General features: G+C 37.1%; 1 protein-coding gene and 2 long non-coding RNA genes across 12 annotated transcripts; 2 read left to right on the top strand and 1 right to left on the bottom strand.

Moving 5' to 3' along the window:
* Positions 1-26: 26 nt before the first annotated feature.
* LOC108121045 (uncharacterized) lies at positions 27-25886 on the bottom strand. 9 transcript variants are annotated; one of them, XM_070280867.1, is made up of 16 exons: positions 25769-25886; positions 24963-25304; positions 14849-14957; positions 14620-14750; positions 13658-13771; positions 11900-12209; positions 9568-9628; positions 9007-9292; positions 8832-8950; positions 8587-8765; positions 8351-8524; positions 7111-7248; positions 5264-5911; positions 3539-3760; positions 3350-3463; positions 27-2883 (listed from the first exon to the last, which is right to left on the bottom strand). In XM_070280867.1, the coding sequence occupies exons 2-16, from the start codon at positions 25017-25019 to the stop codon at positions 2636-2638; spliced, it is 2910 nt and encodes a 969-aa protein (XP_070136968.1). In that variant the 5' UTR covers positions 25020-25304; positions 25769-25886; the 3' UTR covers positions 27-2635. The 9 variants fall into 9 exon arrangements, with proteins under 9 accessions (XP_070136968.1, XP_017090440.2, XP_070136969.1 ...); XM_017234951.3 differs by having other exon boundaries at positions 14849-14954; XM_070280868.1 differs by lacking the exon at positions 25769-25886 and adding an exon at positions 25379-25394.
* LOC138926498 (uncharacterized) lies at positions 11045-12865 on the top strand. The gene is made up of 3 exons (XR_011443057.1): positions 11045-11617; positions 12356-12467; positions 12533-12865. It is a non-coding gene; the product is annotated as an uncharacterized lncRNA (long non-coding RNA).
* Positions 20353-23842, top strand: LOC138926700 (uncharacterized). Of its 2 annotated transcripts, none has more exons than XR_011443309.1 (3): positions 20353-20893; positions 22638-22762; positions 23230-23842. It is a non-coding gene; the product is annotated as an uncharacterized lncRNA (long non-coding RNA). The 2 variants fall into 2 exon arrangements; XR_011443310.1 differs by lacking the exon at positions 20353-20893 and adding an exon at positions 22358-22563.
* Positions 25887-26060: the final 174 nt, after the last annotated feature.

Genomic DNA, 26060 nt, shown 5'->3' with positions numbered 1-26060 from the left:
GTTTATATTTTGAAATTAAAACACAATTTTTAAAACGTTTATATGCATTTTTCATTTATTTGATTTATATAATGTTATAATTAGTTTTACCTTCACTTGCATTTCTTCTCTATGGTTTTTTTTTTTAATTTTACTTTTTCAATATGATTTGGTTTCTTTGTCAAAGTTCATTATATTAATACATATATCTTGTTTTTAGCAATTCTATCAAGGCTATTTGGTGTGCCTCTGTATGACAATTCGAAAACGTTCAATTGGGCTGCTTCATTACTCGTTTTATTGCATTTATTTCGTGGCTTTTAATTCATTAAAATTGTAGGCGCATTAGGTTTAAATTTCATTGTTTAAAATTGATTTTATTGATCCTTATTTTATTTTGCTTTGTGAGTGAAAAAATGAAAAAGTTTGTTTTGACTTTCATATAAATGTCTATAAAAATCGATTAAAGCCCTTGTGGTATGCCTTTTCCGAATCGGGGTGTAGTTTTCTTTAGTTTTTCGATATTATTTTGTTTCCTTGTAAAGAAGCTGGAATATATATCAAGTTAATTCCTATTTAGATTCATAATAAAGTTGCCTAAAATTTGTTTAGTTCATTAAAAAACTAAATGTGTTCGACAGCCTACTATCCGGTTGTATTTTCTTTTAATTGAACTGCAACTGGACATATAATTCGGTAAGAGTGAGTGCGTTTTTCCTATTTGTGGTTGCTATATTTTGGTTTTTTTTTATATGTTGCCCGAAAATGTGTTGTTTGGAATATTTTTTATTTCTAACTAATACATTCATGCGGATCAAACGGTGACAGTTTCTAGCTGAGCGTAATAAGCCACCATTTTCACTGGATCATTATAATTCGTAACTATGTATGTATTTATAATGTTTAACTTATTGGTTTCAACTAACAAACAGGGGTATTCATGAAAAACATACAAAATATATTCAACTGTAATACCATTAGAGAGCTTTTTTAGCCCCGTCATGTTTCCTTGTCATTGATTTGTATTAAAATATATATAGATAAGCAACAATTAAGCTCAGTACTGAAGTCAACCATAGAACTTATAGGTATGAAATTTGAACTTCAGCTTGCAATAAATTTTACCATGTTTTTTTTTGTCTTTTGATTTTTTATTCAGTTTTTCCCATGGCAAAACAAAAGTGTTTCAAAACATTTACTTTTTAGTTTGCTTTTATTGAAATGGCATCTACACTGAGAGACAAACAAAGGTACATACAAATATAACGAAGTACAAGAGTGGGCTGAGAAGTAATCGTCCATGATGAAACTTTTTTTTTAATAGGAATAGTGGAACCTGTTATATTTTAAAGTTCTGCAAACTTTGGTTTTGAAATGAGACCATATGTTAAAAAAGAACTGCATTAATATACACTAAAATTAGATAATTTTGAAACGTATTTAAAGTTTTATTAAAAAAGACTTCTTGCCGAGGACGATTACTTTTCAGCCCAACCTCTATTCAAAGCTATTGCTCTTTCGGAAGCATTTTGTCATTATGGTGTTAGCCCTTACTCTTCAAAAGTTAATATGATTCACACATGTTCTATATCAACATTAAATGTTCTTAAAGGTCCTCTTAGACTCATTTTCTATATAGAAGTGTGGGAGCAGGATTCCTTATAAAGTACGTGGTTTCCAGAAACTAGTCCACAGTATTACAAAGCATTTCAGTTTATATATTCTTATTGCGTGTCTCCTGTTTGGATTTTCATTTGTTGCCATCAAGTATCTTAAATTATTCTTACTTTCAGTTATTTGTTAATTTATGTGCAAAGTCTATTATCGACGTTAGTTCTTTGACGGATCAGCGTTTTGGCTTAAATCACCTTTTTTGCATTACCCAAATACACTATTGAAAGTTACAAAACTGTAAGTATATCTCTTGTCAAATGTCACTTTTTGGACGGGTCTTTGCGGTGATGTTTGTCCCATTTTTGTTTGTGATTGAAGCATCGAAATATCGCAAAGGTCACTCGGTATTATATGCAAGCTTGCATTATTAGATGGTATGAGTGGGTTTTAGGAAGAGGCAGTGAAAGTGTCTTTTAAAACAAGTTTGTTTTAGTATTAGTTGTGCCAAACAGTAAAACATTAGATGATATTTGGCCTGATTGGGTTCGCTTGAAGCAGTATAAGCAGTTACGTTAGATTCAAGCTAATTATATTGAACCACATTTCTCCAAGCAAAAAATCAAATTATCAAAAATAAATTCTTTAAAGGAAGGGAAGAAGAACTATAAAAAGCAAAAGTCGGGTTTTTATAGGTTTTCAAATTTAAGAATACAATTTTTAGAAATTAATCGATTGAGGTAAATCATAAAAACCAAATCCTACCTGATTTCTTGTATATTTATTTAATAATCTTTTATGAAACTACAAATCTATATAAATTAAAATTATTGAATCAATACTCTTTGGAGAAATATAATGGTCACACATAAATCCGTCTAGTTTATAAGTATAGATGGTTTTCGTATATTTTTGGGTATCGAATTTATCCTTTACGTATCATAATTGCCTTCCTTGCGAAGGGCCCTCTACTGTCTTGTAAAAACTGACTTTGCACTTCGAAAGCACTGAACAAAACAAAAAGGCCTCCTGCTGCGTCCGGAGCTTAGACGCTCTCCTCCTTGGTGGCGCTGCTGCCCCAGAATCGATCAAAGCGGTCCCGGGCCCTCTCAAGCACCTCAGCGGCGGTGGTACGGGCGGTGGGGGCCGTGCCCGTCGACTCCGACTGTGGCTGCTGCTGATCCTGGACAAAGCAGCGCACCGCTCCGCCCGGCTGGCCGGTGGGCGTGGCATGTGGCGTCAAGGTTTTGCCGTAGAGCCCGGCATTAGTGGTAGGACTGCTCGACTTCCATGCTGGCGGGACGGCAGTGTTCGGTTTTTGGTGGAGGGAGGGGAGATAGTTGTGGAAATAGTGTTTATGTTACGCAAAATTCTACGGTTTTGGATACGCTATGTGATTGCATTGGCTTGCACAATTCGCGGGATTTTTGCTTTTTTTTTACTTGATACAGAGATAGGGAAACTGCTTTATATTATGCTTTTCGAGATTGGCTTGATTGGCTGGTGATGCTTTTGGTTTTGAGAGAGAGTTGGATTTTGGCAATCGATGATTCGATTCATAGACTTTCGGATGATGGTTGTGAATAGCAATACATACAGATACATATACAGATACATATATTTAAATACGTTGATATATATTAAGATTTGTAAAAGCGATTCGACTTTTTGTTTGTTTGGTTTGGCGGCTTCATTTGGGTTTGCTGATGATTTTTATGGAAGTTTTGCGTTTTTTATTGAAGCGTGCTTAATGGCTTACCGTCCATTTTAGCCTGTTCGGTTAGTTGTGGCGGTGCCGATTGCGGTGGCGGTGGTGGCTTTTCCACCGGAGTCGACGCTTTAATTTCGCTCTGAGGTCGGCTGTAATTTTCCCCTGCGTATTAAAAATTTTTATTTAAATCGTATAACCCATTAAATAAAAGAAATTGCTATTAGCCAAGGACATTACCATCCTTCACGTTCTGCGTGACGGTGAAGGTCTTGCCAGTATCCAAGGGCACGGTCCAATTGACTGGATCGGGAGAACGCATTATGATCTGCTCCGGAGACTTGACGCGCGTCGGCTCAGGCGGGGATTTCACGAGGGGCTCCTCGGGCACTTCCGGTACCGGCGGCTGGGGACTGCAGCTGGAAATGGAAATGGCAGTCTCACGACCATCCTCCGTATCGTCTGTTGATTTGGCAAAATATCCAAAAATAAGTTATACATTTGAAATCGAAAACGACGTGGAGTGTCATGAGTTATGGAATTATCTTTATTATAGGCGCATTTTATGTTTGATTTATTTTATTATGATGCCGCAGCTCTTCAACTTTATTGAATTTCCTCTTGCTTTTAAGCATATTTCGTGTTTGAGTATTATTGGTTAGTAGTTTTAACTAAAATTGAAATTAAGTCATATTCGGAACCAAAAAGACAAACTTAGAGAACTGAAGTATATTAAGCTTGAAGCTTAAAAGGCAACAAATTGTTAGTATAAACGAAAGATATTTAAGATTTTCACATATTTATTTTTTAATTTATAAAGCGCACAATACGAGAAACGGCATGCCACAAATACACAATTAGACACGCAACATTTAAATGCGAAAATGGGCGTAAGATCTAATGTCTATTATTGTTGAACTTAAGTTACGTTGCAACAGAAATTGCAACTTATTGATATGAGGCGGGTTTTGTATATTTTGTTTGTTTTTGAGAGGCAAATTCAGATGCGTAGTTGCTTAGAAACCAACGTATAAGAGTCGAAAACTGGGGACTTGAAGTTTAAGTTGCAATGCGATCATATTCCCCGAGATAATGGATCTTCACAGACAGACAGATCAAATATTTTTTGAGTGTTACTTAGTGTATTATTGTCAAGGACTAATAAAACTTAAACAAGGGGTCACTACAGGCTCTAATGAGGGTCTTTGATTATGCATTGTATGTACAAAATGAGAGAGATTTCACTTGAAAATGGGAACAAAACAAATGTCTAAAATAATGAGACGTATATAAACGTTTTACGCTATCACAGCTAGTCTATAAAGGACATATATGTATGACACGATGGGAATACAACACTTAAAAACAATCTACACAACAACAACTAACACATTATAATGCAATTGACTCTTAAAGAGTAATCACATTAGCTAGCAATTAAAATTTATTAATTTCGTTTGTATTTCTGTATTTTTTAGTGATTTAATATTTTAACATATAGAGTGATTCTTGAAACAGGCAGCCAGTGGAATATAACAATAACAATTTTAACACAAATTGAATTATATTAATATTTTGTACAATTTCTAATGCCAATCTAGAAAAAGGAAACATACATTATTCCACAGGGCTCCCACAAACACAAAATACAGAAACGTCAATTTATTGGTGGACCGAAAATTGATTCCAATTGGTAAATGATAACTAGATTTTCGCTAATTGTGGACATACGGGTTTTGGCCAAGGTGTAAGATTATTAATAGCTTTTTTCATATTTTTTCGTAAAATAATTTTGAGTGGCAACACAAACATTTCGCGCATCAGATACCATTTTACAGCATTTTCCGTGTATTATAATTTTTTTTTTAGTTTTTGGTTATTGAAGAGATTTTTTGAGTTTTTTTATTTGTTTTTGTTGATTTTTGATAGTTTTTTTTTGCAAGTTTTCGGTGAAACTTTACTCACTTTCAGCCAATTTTTTATCCTGACCTGGTACCGATAGCCGTTTGATGTTGATTGTTGCTGGCCGTGTGGGATTTTGAGCCGATGTTGCTGCTGTACTGGCTGCAATCGTATTCGGTTGTGGTTGCAACCTTTGCACTTTATGTTCTTGCTGCTGCTGTTGTTGTGGTTGTTGTTGTTGTTGTTGTTCCTTCTGCTGTTGCAGTTGGTTTTGCTTTTGCTTATTCTGCTGATGCTTGACACTATTTGCCTGACTACCGCTACCAGCATCAACATTGTAACTACTAGAACCAACGCCCAAGCAACTAATGTTGGATCTATCTTTGTCTTTCTTACGCATTTGCTGCTGTTGCAGTTGCTGTTGCTGCTGGGATGCCGATGTTTTCAGAATTTTGTTGCCGCTTACTGGCCTAGTGGCGCTGCTGCTTTTGGCATGCGGATGTGGATGTGATTGATTAGCATGAGGCTGATTAGCATGTAATGCGGATTTTGTTGCTGCGGCGGATGCTGCTGCTGCTGTCCGAGTGGGTGCCGCTGTTGCAGTTGCAGTTAAAGTTGCACTTGCTGACGGCGCCGCTGAGGCTACTCTACCGTTGGGCGGTGGCAGGGAACTACTTTTAATGCGGGATTGGAATGTTGTGGAAAGGGTGGCTATAAGAACGTAAGCAGTTTTCGGTTTGTATATTTCGACCATGGTTTATGGTTTTTTTCATTTTCAATTTGCATGTATTTTTTTTTTTTTTTTTTTGCACCGAAAACAAAACGCACGTGAAAAAATGAATAAATGTATTTTTATTAAAAAAATGTTGTATTTTGGATTGCGATGGGGGTGAGAATGCTATTAAAAATTTCAAAACAACGTTTAAAAAAATGAGAATCCAACTAAACTAAATATGAAATGCTGGTATTAAACGTTAAGTCTATCTTTTTGGTTGGGTGTGTTAACAATTTCAATGGGTTAGTCTACTTATATCAAGCTAGTTTCATAAAGGGTCATACATTGTTGGCTTTAGGACCCAAAATGAAGACGGAATTTTTCCGAAAAAATAAAACCGAAAAACAACAGTTGAACATATGTAGAATTTAGATACAATTGGTTAGTTTCCCTGAGAGCATAGTTAAGGTATTACAAACACATTTCTCAAATATCTAGGACTTAAGCCAACAATATCACACTTAATGTTAGTTAAGGATTAACGGAAAGCAAATAAAAACTCCAACGGATTAGACACAACACTGAGCTGGACTTGTTAATGTTTCTTTACTTACTTACAGGTAATTTATTGTTATTGGTTTAGTAGTTAGTTGGTTTTTTAAGTTAGTTTAGTTTATTATTTTGTTAGTACGGTTCACTCAACATGCTAAACTATAGACTCAAATATAGTCGAAAGACCAATCAAACGCTTCAATATAAAAAGAACAGTGATTTCAATTTAGGTGGAAAACAAATCAAAAATGAGGAGCAAGAAACTGCATCACCAGGGACTAAACTAACAAAAAAATAGTCAAACAAAGTTGGTTTATTTAGATATAATCTAAGGTTTTTAATTAATTTCGTTAAACACTCAACTAAATGGTCGTTCGAAATACTTGTTGGGTAGAAGAAGGAACAAACTTGAGGTGTGATCGATCAACTAATGGAACTCAAAACTTGAACGAAACCAGCAACTCAAAAGAAATAAAGGAAACTAATGACGGAAACGTACGCAAACTAGGACTAAAGTAACTCGAAATGAAACACATCGCATCGCTCCACTTCAACTGAACTGAACAGAACTAACTGAGTAGTCGAGTTTTGGATTTTTGGTTATAGGAATTTATGGCCTGCCTCCTCTAAGTTGGCTACTTACATGGGCGTGCCTTGCGTTCGCTGCCGCTTCCGGCTGTCGGCGTCTTTTTGCGGCTCGAGGGCGCCTGACTCGCGGATCGGATCTGGCGCTTTGGTGACTCATTCTCGGCCACGCCCGGACCCACGGATTGTGAGCGCGCTGTTGATGGACACGCATATGGACGCGGATACGGGTTCAGGATACGGATGAGGATGGTTTTGAGTTCGGATTTGATTTCGGTTTATACAGATTTTACGTTTCGTTTATCGGTATTTCGTATGGTTGATTGGTGGTGGTGGTGGCAGTTTCAGTGATGATAAAAGTACGATTTTCATGATTTAATTTCAGTTCGCATTTAGCTAAATAGTTGTATAGATATTAGGTTTTTAGGGGCTTACAGCCCCTTCTAATAGTGACATGGTGTGGGTGTTTCGGGTGAAGTTTTTACAAGATTTGGTACACTTATCCAATGCTCTAACAATCAAATGGTGGTACAGTATGTCTCACTTTCAAAGCTTTCAACTAAAGTCTGTTTACATATTTGCCAAGCCATTTATTTTCCTTTTCAAAATTGCAATATTTGTGAAATATTGCAAAGCAAGCAAAATGAATAAGCGAAACATTTTTCAATAAATGCGGGATTAAGAGGTGCCTCAAAATTCTAGATGTTTTATGTAGAATGGGATTTACCTCGTAAGGCCGCATTTAGTCAAAACATGAATATATTTACATGCTAATCAACCTGCAATCTACTTAATTGGATTAAAAATACTTCTTCAAATTGTAAAGTGCCTGTAACACGTAATAACTCTGAATCCCTTAAAATGTGTTCAAAATCTGAAAGATGAATTTTAACAACTGTTTTTTTGAGGAAATTTAAAAAACAAAAAATAAATTTAACCAACTACATAAAAATTGTGCACCAGTCTCATAGCCCTACAGGATTTCTTCAGTGCACTTGGGAAGGATATACTGCAAATATCCTTATTTTTTCGCCGAAACAATAAACTAAACTATAGAAGCATTATGAGCAAAATATTGCAAAAGGAAATCATAGAAACCAAATCAAGTAGTAGACATCGGGGCGTATACGTATTGTGGGTTACCGAACTTGTAACTTGTGAGTGCATTTTGTGTACTTGTGTCATTGTTGCTTTGGAGTACTATTGCTTTTTAGCTATTTTGAACTTTGGAATCGGTATTGGAGTTAGACTAAATGCATTCTTTATTCTTTTTTTTTTGGCGACCAATGGTTACTCACATTTTAAGACCTTCTTGGGGCTGCCCTTCTGGGGACTTCCCTTCTGAGGCGACCCATGTCGCGATAAAGCCGTTTTCTTAGGACTTCCGCGCTGAGACTCTGACTCTCGCTTTGTAATAGCGGGCATAAGCTTCTCACGCGTGGGCGAAGGCAACAGGGCGCCCTCTTCTACATCTACAGTTCGGGGAAATAAATTTTTCAGAATATATTACACTACTACTACTTCTGAGGCTCACCCGGACCAGTGGTGCGTTCAAGGTGATGACGAATATTGCTAAATCGTGCTGGCAGTGCTGATATCTCATCCTTATTATCAATCAAGAACGCCTGCCCGGGGACTCGAGGCTTTTGCGGTTTTTGCAACGGCGTTGACTTTTTGTTGTTCTCCTGGTCTTTCTCCTCCTTCGTAATAGGTCTGAAAATAAGTATTTCATTGGAATTTAAGGAAACATTTTATTTAATAAGTAATGTCTGGAAATACCTATGAACTGACGACGCTAGAGATAGGGCTGAAAGTGAGCTGCGCTTTGAAACCTGATCCCAGAGATCCTTCTGCTTTTTGTACAAGTCCGGATCGATTTCTATGCCCCATCCGCGGCACTGTGAAGTGTAACACAAGTTAGACTGCCGTATTTAAAATGAAACTATTCACTCACCTTGTACTCGCCAGCCTTTTTACGCAGCTCTACCATCTCCTTGAACCACAAATCTAAATTCGGTTTAGAGTGCGGAGGTGCAGTGCCGTTCATAACCACCACCTGGCCGGGTTCGGTGGCCGGCTGGCGGTTGTCCAATTCATCCTTGAGAGCGGCAACGGCGGCATCCGCGGCATCGGCGAAGCCAAAGTTCTCCTTTTTCGTGATGAAATGGTTCAGCCGCTCCTGGTCGATGGCCTGCGAGAACGGGCGCGAGGTAATCTTGCGCTCCACAATGGTCACTTGCCTGCAATAATCGGAACACCATTAGCCACTGTACAAAAAGTCTGTCTTCGGAGACATATTGTCGAAATGGACGGCTGTGCCCTTTCTATAGCTGCAGCATGCATCTCTTGCAACATGCAGGTGCGGATGACAGGGGGTTTGAATGGTTGTGTGATGCTGCATTTTTGGGTGGGCTAATGAGGGCCTTCTCTGACAATGACAATGACAAAAGCTCATGAAGAGAGATATTTGATCTGACTAGGGCTGACTAGGGATAGGTAAATCAAATGTTCATACTTCTCGTGCGTTTTTCTATCATCCGTATCGCTAACCAAGGGCTCCAACTCATGTAGAGTAGCTGAAAGCACACAAATACGAAATTTAATGCTGCAATCCATAGTCAATCGGTTTATACTTTATACAGGATAATGGCTGATGGCAGGCATCAGTGTTCGATTACATTAATATAAGAAAACAAATAATTTAATTGTAGAAAATGCATTAGGAAAATAAAAGTGAAAAGAAACTGTTTTGCAAAGTGTCTCGATTTCGCTAAATGTAACTCAAAGACAAGGAGTTTATTTTTTGTTAATCGTACAGCAAATAAATGAGCCGAAAGCAGCGCCCTGATGGTTGGACTTTGTGAGAGGGTATGTGAGTGGTTAATTTTTGGGATGTTTTACTGCGGAAAGGTGAATACTAAATGTTAACTTCAAATGATGATGCTTGAGCTGGTTTGGCATTGAGTAGAGAACGGAAAAATGTGTTGATTAGGTGGTTAAAGTGTGTTTTTGGCAAGTTTTTCCTACAAATTTTTTGGGGGTGTTTCTAAAATTTGTCTTGAACAATTTCGGGGCTTGGGTTTTTTAAAATATAGAACGAAATTGAAACCAATTGTGAAACTTTTATGTTAATGAATCCTTGTATTGGATGCTCTTTTATAGTTCATTCTTATTAAGCACTGCGTCCAATTCATACACTACGAAAGCTTATGGCAATGCACAACGATTCGATAAACGCCAAGAATAAGCAGCGACTTGCACTTGAAGCCACTAATTGCGTCTGAGAAGCAGATGCTCTAACGATTTGCGCAATGGAGAGTACACATATGTATATATATTACATCTTAGATCCCTCTAGATCTAGCGCTTAGATCTTCCACACCGTAGCCTTACCTATGGCGCTTTGCTCGCACTGTAAATTTTGTTAGTACTTGACGCACGGCGGATGCGGTTCGTCACCTACTTGGACGCCCGGCCACAATGATAGCTCGAATAAATATTTTCTGCTTATCTAACCCCCCGCTAAGCATTTTCCAATAAGCCTAACTAATGATATGAAAACCAAAATATACAAATGTTGAAGTTCGATGCCATGTTGGTAGATTAAATAATGTTTGTCTGGAATAATGCAGGATACTATATAAAATTTCGCTTGGTTTTGAGTTTTCAGTTTCACACATGCAACGAAACCAACATAAAATGTCCTATGCTTTCAATTTTTATAAACAAAAGTTATCGCACAACCTGCGGCCACAACATGCTCCGACTACACTTTGCTATTTCAACTCATCAATTGACAAAGTAAAATTGCATTGGCATCACGACTAGTATGATTCGCATTTGGGGAAAGCAGATCCTTTTCCAGAGCCAGATGGTTATTCAATCGATTTGTCGTTTGCCAACGCAATTTTACGATTTTCAATAAAACAAATACATAGTTTTTGGTTTTTTTGTAGCACTAATAAAAACGAAATTTAGTTCAACACTTACGTCAGCTTTTGGCTAAAAAGATGTTTTTTAAATTGTTTTTAAAGTTTAAACCTTTTTAAGTTTTTTAGTTTTCAGGGGAATTTAGCATAATTTCGTTCTATATGAAACAAATGTTAGAACTGTCAGTTTCTGTCATCTGCTTTAAATCAAAACAAATGTCGTTACTCAGAAAAGCGGAAAAGAAAATATTTGCTTGTAAATACAGAAAATATGGGAGAGTATAGTATAAAATGTACGATATAATACGTAAAGGAAAAGTATCTATTTTAGGTGTTGAGAGCACTGTATCATACATATTTATAGATTATATTGGTAGGCCAAATTTACGACGACGTGTTCATAAAAAACTCGATTAGTTGTCAATTCTGTCTTGATGCGACAGTTGTAAAAAGTTGAATAAATCGAAATCGAAAAAGCTATATTTTTGTACCAACACTATTTAACGTTATATAGTATGAAATGCGATTTCTAGGTATTTGTTTTTACTCAATGCTGCTGCCACTGCACAAATTTGCATTTGAAAATCTTAAAAAAATAAATAAAACAAGTTTCAACATTTACGCTTCGACAAAAAGGTTAGTAAATAAAATGTTATACAATCTTCCGCAAAATTAGTTTGGTAGGTTATGTAAATAAAAAAAAAAGATTTCAAATCAAATTGAATATTTTTTTAGTACGCTTCAAATTTTTGAGAATTGAGAATTTCAAAATTGTTGTTTTTAGTAATTCGTACATATATTAGTATTGAAAGAAACTATGCGGTACTAGGAAATGAATTTTTGTTTCATCACTTTGATTTTTGGTTTTTTAGTACGTATGTGAAATAAATGCTTAGCGACGACAATTTGTTGTCGCACCTTCTTTCTGATTTGTTGTTCGTTTTTTATGCACCGTTGGCAACCCGGCACCGGCACCCATCATCGTGTGATGTGTGTAACTGTGGGCCTGACTCTGACTCTGACTCGGGTTCGGAGCGTGACTCTGGCCACCAGACCGAATGGCGCCCAGCGATATGGACTTTCGCGGATAATCTCCGGCAGCGGCCCTAGACGTCGCATCGCCACCGCCCTTAATCCGTCGGACAGTGGGCCAAACGAATTGCAGGCGGTACTCTGTGCTCAATTTTGTGATCGTCTTTTTCAATATCCCGCCATTTGACTCACCCGCCTGCGAAAGATAAGATCAGAAAAACATAACGCAAAAGTTGGGAAGAAAAAGAGAATGAAAAAGAACGAGAAGCATTGCATGATCGCAATTAAGTATTTAAAAGTTAATTTTTATAAATTGTGTTTTTTTTTTTTTTATTTTTTTAGAAACAGGGAGCAAGAGCACAGTATACATAAAGAAGAATATACCGGGATTAGTGACATGTGGAGAAACAGAGAACAAGAAAGAGAAGAAATACACACAATACAAGTATAAATGGTAAATTTAAAATAATTATTTCTAATTGGTTTAATTCTAATATGTTAATATAAAACATATTCCAGTTAAAATATATAGTTGGAAGTTTAAAAGGGACTTAATTCGCCATTAATACCAAATCTTTCAATGAAGCATTTTAATATTTCAACAGAACTTTAATGATTTGAGGAATGGGAAAATCGTTTTTCTTTATCGATAAAGTTTAAAGTTCCCTTTTTAACGAATCGCAACTAAAGTTTAAATTATAGGGAAAAATATAATGTGAAAAGAACAATAAAATCAATGTAATACATACTACGCATGAAATTTACCCTCAAATGTATGCTACACCTTTTTTAAGCCTTAAGAGATTGCGCAAAATCCTAGCGTTGCCAGAGTGCTAGGGAGAAAATCCCGGAAATAACTTCAAAACACATTAAGAGGGGAAAACTAACTTCCAGAAGACAAAGCTGCTACAATCACAAAAATATAAAGATTTGAAATTGAAAGAGACAGATGCTACCTTACTCATATATGGAAGTACAAAACTTCATCCTATTTACAAGTGGAGAGACAATTGTCGCTCAAAATGATGTTCTTCAGTAGACAAACTATCTACAAAACAACTAAAAAGTTGTAGACAACTTTCATGTTACTATGAAAGTGGTTAAAAGTAAATAGAACTAAAAAACTAACATGTAGATACTACTTGACATATCGTCCCTTTACAATATACAATATTAATTTTGTAACAAAATTATTTAACAATAAACACGCCCTACACAATTGATAAAAGAATTGAAACAGCAACATTAATATTAAATTCAATATAAACTTTAGACTCTTTTGATTCTTTTGACATTAGAACACTCTATTAATTTTTTCTATTCATATTAGAATCTATTGTAGAACTTATTATTCCCAAGCGATGCAACTAACCCAATTCCTAATGGTTTTTCATTTTCTGGAGACTCTGTGAATATTATAATGCCCTATGTAGACATACATATTGGAAAAAGGTCCAAGTAAACTCAGAAAAATCAGTAAGTGCTCTATGCATGCTAAGGAACTCGCGCAACTTGCTCATACAAACACCCAAAACACGTACTCAGAATACATATCCAAGTGTTAGGTTAGATTAGGCAATATACGACTATTAGACACCCATGTGCTTGGCTGCGAGACAGTGCAATCCATCTGACAATTTTTACCTGTTTTCTCGAAGTTCCATCGACCTCCGATGAAATGGGATAGGTGCGTCCGTTGGGCACTACGGGGGGTCCTTCCGATTTGCTGCGACGCGAAGGCGTACCCCGTTCCTCCGACTGCGTGTAGAGAGAGAGATACAGAAAGAGATAGACAGATGAGCACAGGACATGAAACATGTATGAGTGTGTTTGTGTATAACCGTACATATATCCTTAATTAGCTGGCCATTAATATTACGCATACGCTGTGTTGACGTGCGTCACAAGGTGAAGTCTATTAATTATGTATGGCCGGAATGAGCTACATTATACTCGTACAACAGAAGCACTCTCACTAATACGCCAATGCTGCAGGTGCCACAGACAGAAGCAGCAGGGGCGCCCTGGCACATATTCAACAAAAAAAAATAGTTTAATATTAAATTTTGATTCTTTGAGCTATCATAGACAAAATAATTTAAGCACAGGCTCATAATTTGACTCACATATACTTGTTTTAATGCCCTTTTAATGCACGCCTCTTTGTGCCTTGTTATTAATTAGGCTAGCGCTGAAATCGAGAAGCGGAAAAACTAGGAGAGGACCAACACTAGAGGGAAAATATGTTTTTTCCTGCTCTTTTGTGGAATTGAGAGCGTCGACATTTTTATGAGGACCGCAGCTTAAATGCCATAACCCCAATGCCAACTCTATCGTAAAGGCAACGGCTTTCTTATGCAATTAATGTGGAATATGTGGAAAGTTATTAAAAAAAAGGCATTTCAACTTTTGAATAGAAGAAGAATTAAATCCCTATGCCATGAATATTCTAGAGTAATTCAAAGAGTGTCTGTATAAACGACTCTTCAGTGTCTGTATAGAAATCCTTCCTTTACAATGAAATGAAATCTGTTCTAAAACATATATTGTAACCATTTCATTGCTGTCATAGTTGAATAAAATTGTTCAATCCCTTAAGAACTTACCCTCGCCAGGCGATGTGCACTGGCATCTCGGCGTGCATCCGTGTATTCAGACCCTATAATAAACTCGTGCGATTTGTATGCTAATTCTGGACATTTTTTCCGTCGGGGCAGTGGCGGCTCATTTGTTGGACCTGCAGGTGCACAAATCCCATCGTGAGTCGAACGAATTCGAAATCAATAAATAAAGTCCGTGACAATAAAGCTAAAGAAAAATTTCATTGTCACTTACCAACAAATTGACTTGGATTTGGGGCTGGCGCTCTTCGCACAACCTCTGGCCTCGAGTTACCAGTAAATTCATGCCAACGGTAAGTGCTCCGATATTCCGAGTGGAGCTGCTATAAGAAAGGATAAAAATTCGTTTTAAAAAAGTATAAATACTCAGTAATTAAAGCTACAATTACATATGTAGAAACTAAAAGTTAATATATTTTTTATTGTACCGCAGAGATATTGTTTACCTCGTGGTTTTCAACGCACTGCAAATACCACAACTAGCCACACAAAAAACTAGCCACATCCACATATGGCAATACATACATGCACAGTACATATATTTTTCCATGGTCGGACTGCAGACCCAATTGGCCAGTTATTCAAACAGTTTCGGGCTCTCAGCCAAATTGCGGTTTGTCGCATTTCAATGCGGCAATCCTCCCGCCCACTCCCACTTGATAATTGTTACAAAAGCTATAGAAAAATCCATATTAATGGTCTATTTTTGCAAGAACGAATATTTCTGCCACTTCAGCAGTTAGTGTTTGTATTCAACTGGAAGTTAACTTATGGCCAAGCCAACTCCTATCGATCGAAGTGAGCCTTAAACAGTCGGGAAAAAATCATTACATGTAAGTTGTAAATTGGGTTAAGCTCTCGCACACAAACCCGCTAAGACAGCTGCAGCGACAGTCCTATCCAACAGACAGTTTCAGGACACTGTCGTGGAATAGCAATGGCAGTCAATATTTTATATGGCCGACAGTAAATTGTTTTCCCCTTGCCTGAGTAAAAGTACACCTCGTCTCAGTGTTTATTGTCTCCTAGTAATTCTGGTCTACTTTTGTAAAAAATAATCGCTCAACGGCACGCAAATAAAAAGTGCAGCAAGCATTAAATTAAGTATGCATTATTATACAAAACTTAAAAAAAAAGAGATCCAGACAAAACATTTTTTTCGATATTTCAGTTATACGAAAGCTATAGGATATAGTTTCTCATACGGCTCACAGAGATGGCTATATCTTGGCTATATTTTGTCAATTCTCATCTGATTCTCAAGCGGAATATCTTAAACGATTTCTACATCGATTTCCCACCATTCTGCATCAAAATCCTGAGACTAAATATTTTTTAAATTTTTGTCCATTTTTAGGACCTCTTGAAAATGGGGTTTCCCCTATAGGGTCCACAGTGATGGCTATATCTTCAACAATTCTCATCTGATTCTCAAGCGGAATACCTTAAACGGTTTCTAGGTTGATTTCCCACCATTCTGCATCAAAATCCTGAGACAAAATATTTTTTAGATTTTGTGTAAATTTTTCGTGATGGGATCCCTTGAAAATGGGGTTTTCCCCTATAGGCCCCACAGTGATGGCTATATCTTCAACGATTCTCACCTGATTCTCAAGCGGAATACCTTAAACGATTTATAAATCGATTTTCTATCATTCTGCATCAAAATCCTGAGACAAAATATTTTTTAGATTTTTTGTCTCTTTTTCATGATGGGATCCCTTGAAAATGGGGTTTCCCCTATAGGGTCCACAGTAATGGCTGTATCTTCCCCAATTCTCATCCGATTCTCAAGCGGAATACCCTTAACGATTTCTAGATCGATTTTCCACCATTCTGCATCAAAATCCTGAGACAAAAATTTTTTAGATTTTTTGTCCATTTTTTGTGATGGGATCCTTGAAAATGGGGTTTTCCCCTATAGGGTCCACAGCGATGGCTGTATCTTCCTCAATTCTCATCCGATTCTCAAGCGGAATACCTTAAACGATTTCTAGATCGATTTTCCACCATTCTGCATCAAAATCCTGTGACAAAATATTTTGTAGATTTTTTGTCCATTTTTCGTAATAGGATCCCTTGAAAATGGTGTTTCCCCCTATAGCGTCCACAGTAATGGCTGTATCTTCCCCAATTCTCAAAACTCTGAGACAAAATATTTTTTCAATTTTTTGTCCATTTTTCGTGATAGGATCCCTAGAAAATGGGGTTTTCCCCTATAGGGTCCACAACGATGGCTGTATCTTCCCCAATTCTAATCCGATTCTCAAGCGGAATACCTTAAACGATTTCTAGATCGATTTTCCACCATTCTGCATCAAAATCCTGAGAAAAAATATTTTTTAGATTTTTTGTCCAGTTTTCGTGATGGGATCCCTTGAAAATGGGGTTTTCTCCTATAGGGTCCACAGTGATGGCTATATGTTCCCCAATTCTCATCTGATTCTCAAGCGAAATACATTAAACGATTTCTAGATCGATTTTCCACCATTCTGCTACACATTGTTGAAGGTTTTCCAGTTAAGAATCGGATAGTTATTGGCAAAGGTATTTCCCTAGAGGCTTTATTCTTCTTCCATACAATTTCAGCATTTCAAAAGCTTTCACAAACCATTTTAAAAACTTTTAAAATGCCTGACTATAGACTCTATAGTCTGGACTCTAGACATACACTTTAATTCAATCAATATTCCAATTAAATAGCGCTTTCGGAAGTTTATTCCGTGCCATCGTTATCGATTCAAACGCACTTGGCTGGAAGGCACTACTGAATCGACTTGCCGCACCCTTGGCAGCACAATATTTCATCGGCAGGCAACCTGTGAATATTTTAGTAGTAAAGACTCACTTTAAGTGAGCCGCCGGAGGTATTCCCAAGCCTACGGGAGCTCATATGTCATTTAAAATGGCAGTTTTTGCGTCTAGTGCGTCGCCATCGTTCACCCTGCAGAAGATTTGGAAGGGTTGGTAGAATCATGACATGTATCAAGACACGTGCCACAACCATGGAGGACTATTTATCACTGATGGTAAAGTCTTCCTTATAAATTCGCCAACTAACACATATAAGGTAAAGTTGTGGCCGACGAGGTTAAGAAAATTCACTTATGAATCAGCACACCCAATGTTATTATCTTAATGCGTCCGAATTGGTTAATTTTTAATAACTATAACTAACTTCATTTCCCGTAGGAGTCTGCCCCAAAATTTTGTTTAAAACAATAAATTTCTTGGCAGATGCTTTATTTATAAAAATATAAATCTTTCTTTTTTAGTCTTTAAGGTTTAGAAAGAGCGGGTCTGAAAACAGAACCTATTCGTTTTACCAACATTTGCCCGAATATAATACGAGTAGTAATAGAGGTAATCGGCTCTTTAATGATTCATAGACCGGTAGATGCCAGCAAGACTTTTTACTTATATATAGTAAGTAGATCAATACATATTTAGTGAGAGCCCTTACTGTCCAATAAATAATGTATCTATAGGTGTTCTATTTTTAAGGCATGCCAAAGAAAATTGGTGGCTTTGAGAAATGGGTTGCAGCTTAAAGCTTTTATACTACAGATACTTCTGAGTGTCAGTTTTCGCTGCACTATAATCCGTAGATCCATGACTTCGACCGCAGCGGCGTGAGTGAGTGTGCTGATGAAGAAAAATCTATGTGCGTGCTTAATCTAGTCGAAAGGACCTTTCAAGTTTTATGCTGGCAAATCAGAAAGACGACACCTCAAAGCACAAAGCCTCAAAAAGGCTTCTTGTGTGGTTTAATATTTTATTATGTAGGAAGGCAGTAGGACTTTAAAGTTTCCTCTAGAATAAAAGGTGAAGTCTGAATAATGTATTAAAGTTTACTAAACACGTGGAATCTATTTTACATTTTATATGTTTTAAGTTAAAAGTCTGAGACTTAGACTTAGCGCAAGGGTATCCAAGTACAAGCTTCGTTCTGCTCGAAGACAGCCTTCCCTTCTGGGTTTGTTTACTTTTTGTTTACGATGCCTTGTTTCATTTGACACCGTTTTGCCAGGCAGGGACGTAGCCCATGCGTGCGCCTGCCTTTATGATCTCAGTCTCGTAAACTGAAAGTACAAAAGAAATGCCCGGAATGGGTGTTTGCCGCTCCCTGACCCCGACCCTCTATTACAGACGCCCGGCAGTTGACTAAGCCGGAGAGTGACCGGGCACGGTAATTAGTTCACTCAGCATTCGCCCAAAGGAGCTACGCTTCTGCCTCAAATTAATTGCTTTCTACCGTAAAACGATACACGTCAGAGCAGTCATTTCGACGGACACAGATTGACACTCTCTAGTCTCACTGAAAATATACACCTTGATGGTGATCCAGAAAATTAAAAAAGAGGAATAAAAATTTGAAGCCACTCTCTATAACCAGAAAATTAATTCAGTTAAACTAAGCAGCGAGTAAAGCGTGCATTAAATTTTAAAATGCACGTTATTTGTGCATGACCGCCATCTTACCGACCGCCATTCTCTTTGCTTACTTCCATAACCATTAATATTGATTATGTTTCCGGTAAGGAACACGCAACACAAGCAGAGAAACATTTAATTAGTGGAAATTAAGGTACAGACATTGCAAGGATTTTAATGGGGTTTGCGCATATAATATTCTTTCTATAAAACACGAGTAAAAAAAGCTAAAACTTGGATACTCTTTGATCTAGAGGTCCATCAAAAATAAAGTTTCCTTCATAAAGACTTGATTTGTACGATTTCTTGTACCTTTCAGACCTTATATATTCGAATGAGCGAAAATTTTTGAAAATTAAATTCTTGGTGGAATTCTTTTGTGGTTAAAGCTTTCTTCGGGGGAAGACGAAGCTGATAACCCTTGCCGTTAAGTGACAGTTTATTTTATAAGATAATATCGGTTGGGGTATATGTATTCTGGACGATATTTTTTGGGCATTAAGATTCCATTATCAAAAATAAATAACAACACAAAAAAATTAAAAAAAAAAAAATTTTTTAAAAGACAAAAAAAAAATTACAAAAACAAAATTTACAACAAAAATTGCAACAACAAAATAAGAAATTATAACTACAACAACAAAAGCAAACAAGAAAAAAAAAAACAAAAAATATAACAAATAAAAAATTAATTTTTTTCTGATTTTTGGGCCTGCTTAAGTCCAACCTATGAGAATCGAGGAGGAGGGCGCTTCGTTTCAATTAATTATTTTTAAAAATTTTATTAAATTCTTACCAAATTAAAGCATCTTCGGGAATGTTTTAATATGCAAAATAACGGTAAAATTGTACTCTTCATTACTAATGGACTTCTAGGCGCCCTTAAAAGTAGGCAAGGAAAATATGAATGTTTACATTTTCAGATTTTTAATTTATATGTAAGCATTAAGAATTACGTTAGTTAAGGATATATAAGGATGGAATGTATAGAATTACATACATATATACATACATATATCGCAAACATCAGATATAGTTGATCGATTCCTATAGGAATTTGAGTATCAACCAAATTCGGTATAATGCGTGCAAAGATGACTTCAAAGTTTGAACTCGATACCTTTAAAACTGAGGGACAATTTTAGATGGAAACAGTGGTAAAAAAGGGAACATTACACTTTTAAGACTCTTAAAACACTCCATGTATACATTTCCGATTCCTTCAGTCTGCACTAACCGCAGTCTTATGCTTTTCAGTTCTAATCCCTATTCATACTTACTTATTTACATATGTAAGAGCACACCTTTTGGAATGCTTGGCTTTGGCATGATTTGACAGCTTAGTGGTGACATTCCTGTCGATGTAGCTTTCTTCTTTTTACAACAAAAAAGACTGCCGTTGAGAGAATTAGAAATACATGTGTAATATGACATGTTTTAAAAGCTACAGGACATGATTGCATTGCTTACTCCATAGATATTTAAGACATGATTAGAGACTTGACTTGGAATAAAATATGTATAATGCTAAGCAAAAAAATGACGAAAAAATATCCATGCTAGGATATATTTCCAGCCCTTGAGCCAAACTTCAAATATCTTAGACGGCAACAGAAAACTGGCAACTGATGTAGAAGTATTTGCAACGACATTTTAATTTTCCTCTGCTGCAAACTTGCACCGGTTACTTTGCGTTATTCAATACCAAACAATTAAATGGAAATTCGATCCCCTTTGAGTCGTTTTTAGTTTTTGTGCGCTGTGTGCAGCGATTACCGCTTGAGTGCATTTTATGAGTGCCACGGTGAGTGATGGCACGGTGTGGGTGAGTATCTGCACTGAGTGCTGCGCTTAAAGCACTCATGTGAAAAACTACAAAAGCGTCTACGCGCTTTGTCTTTCGCGGCACGCGCTTGGGTGAACGTTCGCCGATGTCCTCGGTGGGTCTTTAGTTCTATTTAAATATCTTCATCGGCTAAGAACCAAGGCTTAATAAAATTGTACTGAACTGAACTACTAGTTCTAAGTTTTTCCCAACAAATAAGACCATTTATGCTTGAGGATTCCGATCCAAGGAACTCTAGAAGAATGCATATTTATTATGAGTATTTATGAAACTACTGTCTATCGCTTTCGGGACGTTCCCTGTTGAGCTGACATCACAGCCATTTTTAAATATTGCTCATGTGGGCCCAGCCAATTGGCAAAAACTTTTCTGTTGCTTGCCAAGAGCTAAAACTAACACATTACTTATGTATATGCAAATTGGGTCAAATGAGGGGTATAATGGTCCCTCTTCTCCAACTGGAATCCCCTTCATGGCCACTTAAATATTTTACGCTATTGTGTTTTCAAACAAAAGTTTTTCCATTCCACCTTTCCTCCCGTTGGCTAAACGCATAATACTCGGATGTGAATTGTTGGCCAGGATAAGAAAAAAAGCGTAGAACGCGGTAATACTCAAAGCGTATATTTAACTTTTTAGCAGCTCTGAGCTTTTGTAGAATCTCTATGCCGAGGGATGAAAAAGTGGACGAGCAACTAAGGACAGTTTCCTAGAGAAACCTTGTCTCAGTCATTGAATTAAATATATTTTAAAAATTTCGGTGTCAGACCGTCGGCCAAAATTACGTTCAGCAATGTCAGCATGAGCGGTTCGATGTTGGTCGCCAGCCAAGATTTAGACCCCTATGGTGTCAGGGTAGAACAGGGTAGTGCCCTCGCCTAGGACTGCATCAGTGCAACGATGGTAGACATCGTCCCGTCTACATACAGCATATGGCACCTGACAGGCCGTTAGCTGGGCCCTGTAATCCATTCACTGGCGAAAGGAAATTATAATAATTGCATTAGTTCAAAGGCAGAAAATTGAAATTGAAATACGTTAGTCGACGTCATGGCAGTTTTGCTCACACAGGATGCTGATGGATGGTTGAGAACCGACTGGGGATGGCCGGAAAGTTGGCGTAATGGGGCAAGGCTGAAACGTGGCCGCTGTGTTTGGCTTCGAAAATGGAAGCAAAGTAGGACGGACCTAAACCAAGCACTTTTTACTCTGATTAATTAACGAGATTTGCCGGTGTTTAACATCAATTAAAAATGACTCATAATTGGAAACATATTAAAGGAAGTTAATATCTTTAACTATATCATCGTATTACAGAAGGTAGACCAATTTCATTTTAATGCATAGAAATATTTGTCAGAAACCTATTCGATTGTTCGATTATTTTTTTTCCATATATGTAATGTAAGGTTCAAATTTTTATAAAACAATCCGAAACATAATGCACATATAACGTATACGACGCGTGGTCCGGGCTTGTAAAACTTCTGGTTTAATGGAAAAAGTTCTGCTATGCCTGACATTGATGAGAACCATTTGATAGACATTTCATGACCATGTAGCTTTCGTGTGCAATTTTAATCTTGAAAAAAAAATCAATACCAAGAGTAACCAAGAGTGGTTACCCATCAACAGAAGTATACACACGGGTACTGACATACAAGGATACTTACATACGAATTCGCATATATGTGATTTAATTAAACTATTTACTAAATTCTAGATGCTGACCACGGGTAATTAGATTAGAAAACTTCTCCGAAAAAGAAACGTCAAGAAGTGGAGATTTCAACGAAATACGCACAAGAAACAATTCTTGCAAAAGTTTTGGTCTCTAGTGATTTTACTGTAAGATCCGACATTCCCCATCCGACTTTCTTTTTAATTAAATAAGAAACTTATTGAAGCTAAAAAATGGTTTTCTTTTTAATTCAAATATGTTTGACATCTTATAGAATACAAGCATGCATTTATTTCAGAAAAAAAGTCATAACATACGCAATTCTTGTCCGATCGATGAATTTCTGGTCTTAGATATTCTTAGAGTATTATTATACCCAATAAAAACCTTGTCAACTTAGTCTAGACTAAACTATACTAGATGCAGATGCAGATGCAGATAGAAGGTACTTGAAGCCCTGCGTCTTGATTGATGTTCTATTTGCAGATCCTATTTGAATTAGCTTCCATGTTCAAAGAAAAGGCCTATTCGGCTTTAAGTTCTTTAAAAATTGCCAAAATATTTAAGATTCTATAATACAACGAATTCCAATTCTCAACATTTCTATGAGAGAGTTTCAATTTCCGACCCGCAGAAATCTGCAGAAATACGATAACGACAGGAAAGAAGACGTCTAACCGCTGCCAGTGCCACTCAAAAGGACTGAATAAACGCAGGAGGACAGGAGGAAACAAAGCGGTGTGTATAGCTGCGGCTGTCAGTGGGAGATAAGTCGTCACGAGCTGTGGAAAACTATAACAGGGCGACGCCCAGCTGACTGCAAGTCGTCAAGAAATCGATTCAAAGAGTGACTAAGAATTAGGAATACGGTGGTAACCATATGCGAGCTGAATCGATAAGCGTGTAGCATGCAACCGACGACCTGCTGGCGACACTTAGCCGGCAATGCCACCAACTTAGCGTAGTTCCTTCTTCGGGGGGGTACGCCGGAAGTGGGAGGAAAAGGCGTCGATATAAAAGTCTGACTGCCCTCCGCTGATGTAATACCGCAAGGCGATTTGGCTCGAACGTCATATGGCTCAAGCTAGCAGATAGAACAAACAATCACATTGGAGTTGGAACAAAAGCCGGCCTGCTACTCTCTCGCTCAGTTGCTCAGCTTTCTCTCGCTTTCTTTCAACTGCACATGCGCGGGGACTCTCTAGTTAACGGATGAAAGTGATTCTTTAACATTCCTGCGTCATGGGAAAAAATAAATATGTCTAAAATGCAGTTTATTAAATTAATTAATTATATGAATATTATTGATATTATCAACACCCTTTTTTTGTATAAATAGGAAAAGTTCAGATTTATTTATAATTTTTTAAAAAAGATTGAGGGAATTTGGACTTTCTTTTTGCTCATATTTTTTTTTATATAAAATAAACTAATTGTTAAAATAATAAAATTTTTTGCTTAATATTGTTTAAGAATCAATGCTTTTAAGGTTCCCCCAGAAAAACATTTTCTATAGCACTGTCACGGCATGTTGATGAATCAGCTGTTTCCCCACATCCACTGGAAAATGAGAAAAGAGCCGAGTTAAAACGACAGGTACTCGGCCTCGGCACCGGGTCCGCTTAAATTTGTGGGAATCAGAACCCGGGGAGCGACTACAATGTGGCACCCCGGCCGGCAATAGCTGTGGGTCCCAGTCAGCCACATGCCATATGCTATTGATTTTGTGCTTTTTTTTGTCCAGCTTTTTTCATTTTCCTTGGAACCGTTTCCTGCTTCTTCTTCTTTTACCTATTTATTATATATAAAGAGTTGACGCGATTTAATGACAATAAATTATTATGATTTGTTAGTTGAAAGACAGTTATTAAATATTTGCCAAAGAAAGATTCTTTTACCATTTAAGGAAGGTATAGTCACATTTTTTATGGTATTACCGCCGCAGCGCAGTTCATGATTAATAATGACAACTGTCCCTTTGGATTAAACATGTAATAAAACATTTTTTAATATAAAACAGGTTCACCCTAATCCTGAAATTTATTCGAGCGAGTCATAATTCATGGCAAATCACCCTATTTTGGAGCCATTGCATCCCCTTTTCATTTGACGCCTGCAAGTATGCAATAACCGACCCCTGCACACCAAAACGAGGGGTTCACTCAAAACCATTTGGATTGTTCACAACTTGAAACTGGGCTAAGAGGCTAACAGTATACCATTAAGCAAGAATCCTGATAGACTTTTGTGGAAATAATATTCAATTGTTGTGGCGTTTTCAATCACGAACTAGTTTCTGCCCCAAGCTTTTTAAATTATATGCATTTTAACTGAAGTTTGTGTAAAAAAGTGGGCCATATTACTCACCTTGTCTACCGGCATTGATGGGCACGCTCTGCACAGATTCCAGAATGAGCCAATCATAGGGAAATGATTTTGCTGCCGCCGAACCAGTACCAGAAATACAATTTAAACTCTCCTCAGGGGTTTATTCTCAAACTGATGTTATGTTTATGTTCGTTGTTAAATTCAACAACTTTTCGTAGGTCACATACACACACGGGTCTAGCTTTTTAATTGAAATATCGCTTTTGGTACTCGCACTCTCCCTGGCCCTGTCTCTTTCCTTTCCTAAACGCACACGCACCTGGATAATGCGTAGCGAAGAAATTTCGTTTGTATTGTCATAGGCCAAATTGGATTAGACTTCTGCTGGGGGAGAGAAATTGAGGCGTGATAAAAAGTATTGCATACCGGAAGGCAGGAAGGCAGTGCGGTTTTACTTTTACAGTTTTACCGTTCCAATGATGATCTCATGCTCGCACACACACACCTAAGTACATATATATGTATATACAAATAAAATTTTAATAGCTCTCTGAATGTCAACGTAATTAGACAAGGATACCCTGATTAACGGTTTTAATAGACATAAAATCAAAGTTGCTATCTTATAGGCGATTTAGTATTTTTATTATTGTGGCTTGGCAATCGATTTTTATTTTCATATTTTCGCACAGCCCCCAGGCATGCAATACTTTTTTTCGCATACATATATATCACACTCTGCTAATCTTTTTTGCCTCTTGTAGTTAAAAATCACTGAAGCGAATCTTGGTAACGGGAATGCAGACAATCAAGAGTGAAAATATGCACTTCACAAGTAAACACACTTTTTAAATTGAACAGAATGTGCAGTAAGCCTCTGCTTCGCTGAAATGCGACTTCCGCCTTTTCAATTTGGTAATGGAACACGACTCTTCGACGTTAGAAACGCGACTGAAATGCTCAAAAGTTTAAGTCTTAACCAAAGCGTCGGCGTTGGAGTTGACGCAGGGCCTGGAAGTTGCACGTAAGCGTAGAACCAGAGAGCCGCTCCATGGAAATACAAGTAAAATCAGCACTAACCATATGTTCGCATGGGCGTCGATGGGGTTTCTCTGTGGTGCCTTCGGTGAATATATT

This window comes from Drosophila bipectinata, chromosome 3R, assembly GCF_030179905.1.
Source record: "Drosophila bipectinata strain 14024-0381.07 chromosome 3R, DbipHiC1v2, whole genome shotgun sequence".
Classification (NCBI taxonomy): domain Eukaryota; kingdom Metazoa; phylum Arthropoda; class Insecta; order Diptera; family Drosophilidae; genus Drosophila; species Drosophila bipectinata.
The sequence above is the reverse complement of the archived record's forward strand: the minus strand, read 5'-3'. Positions and strand labels throughout refer to the sequence as shown.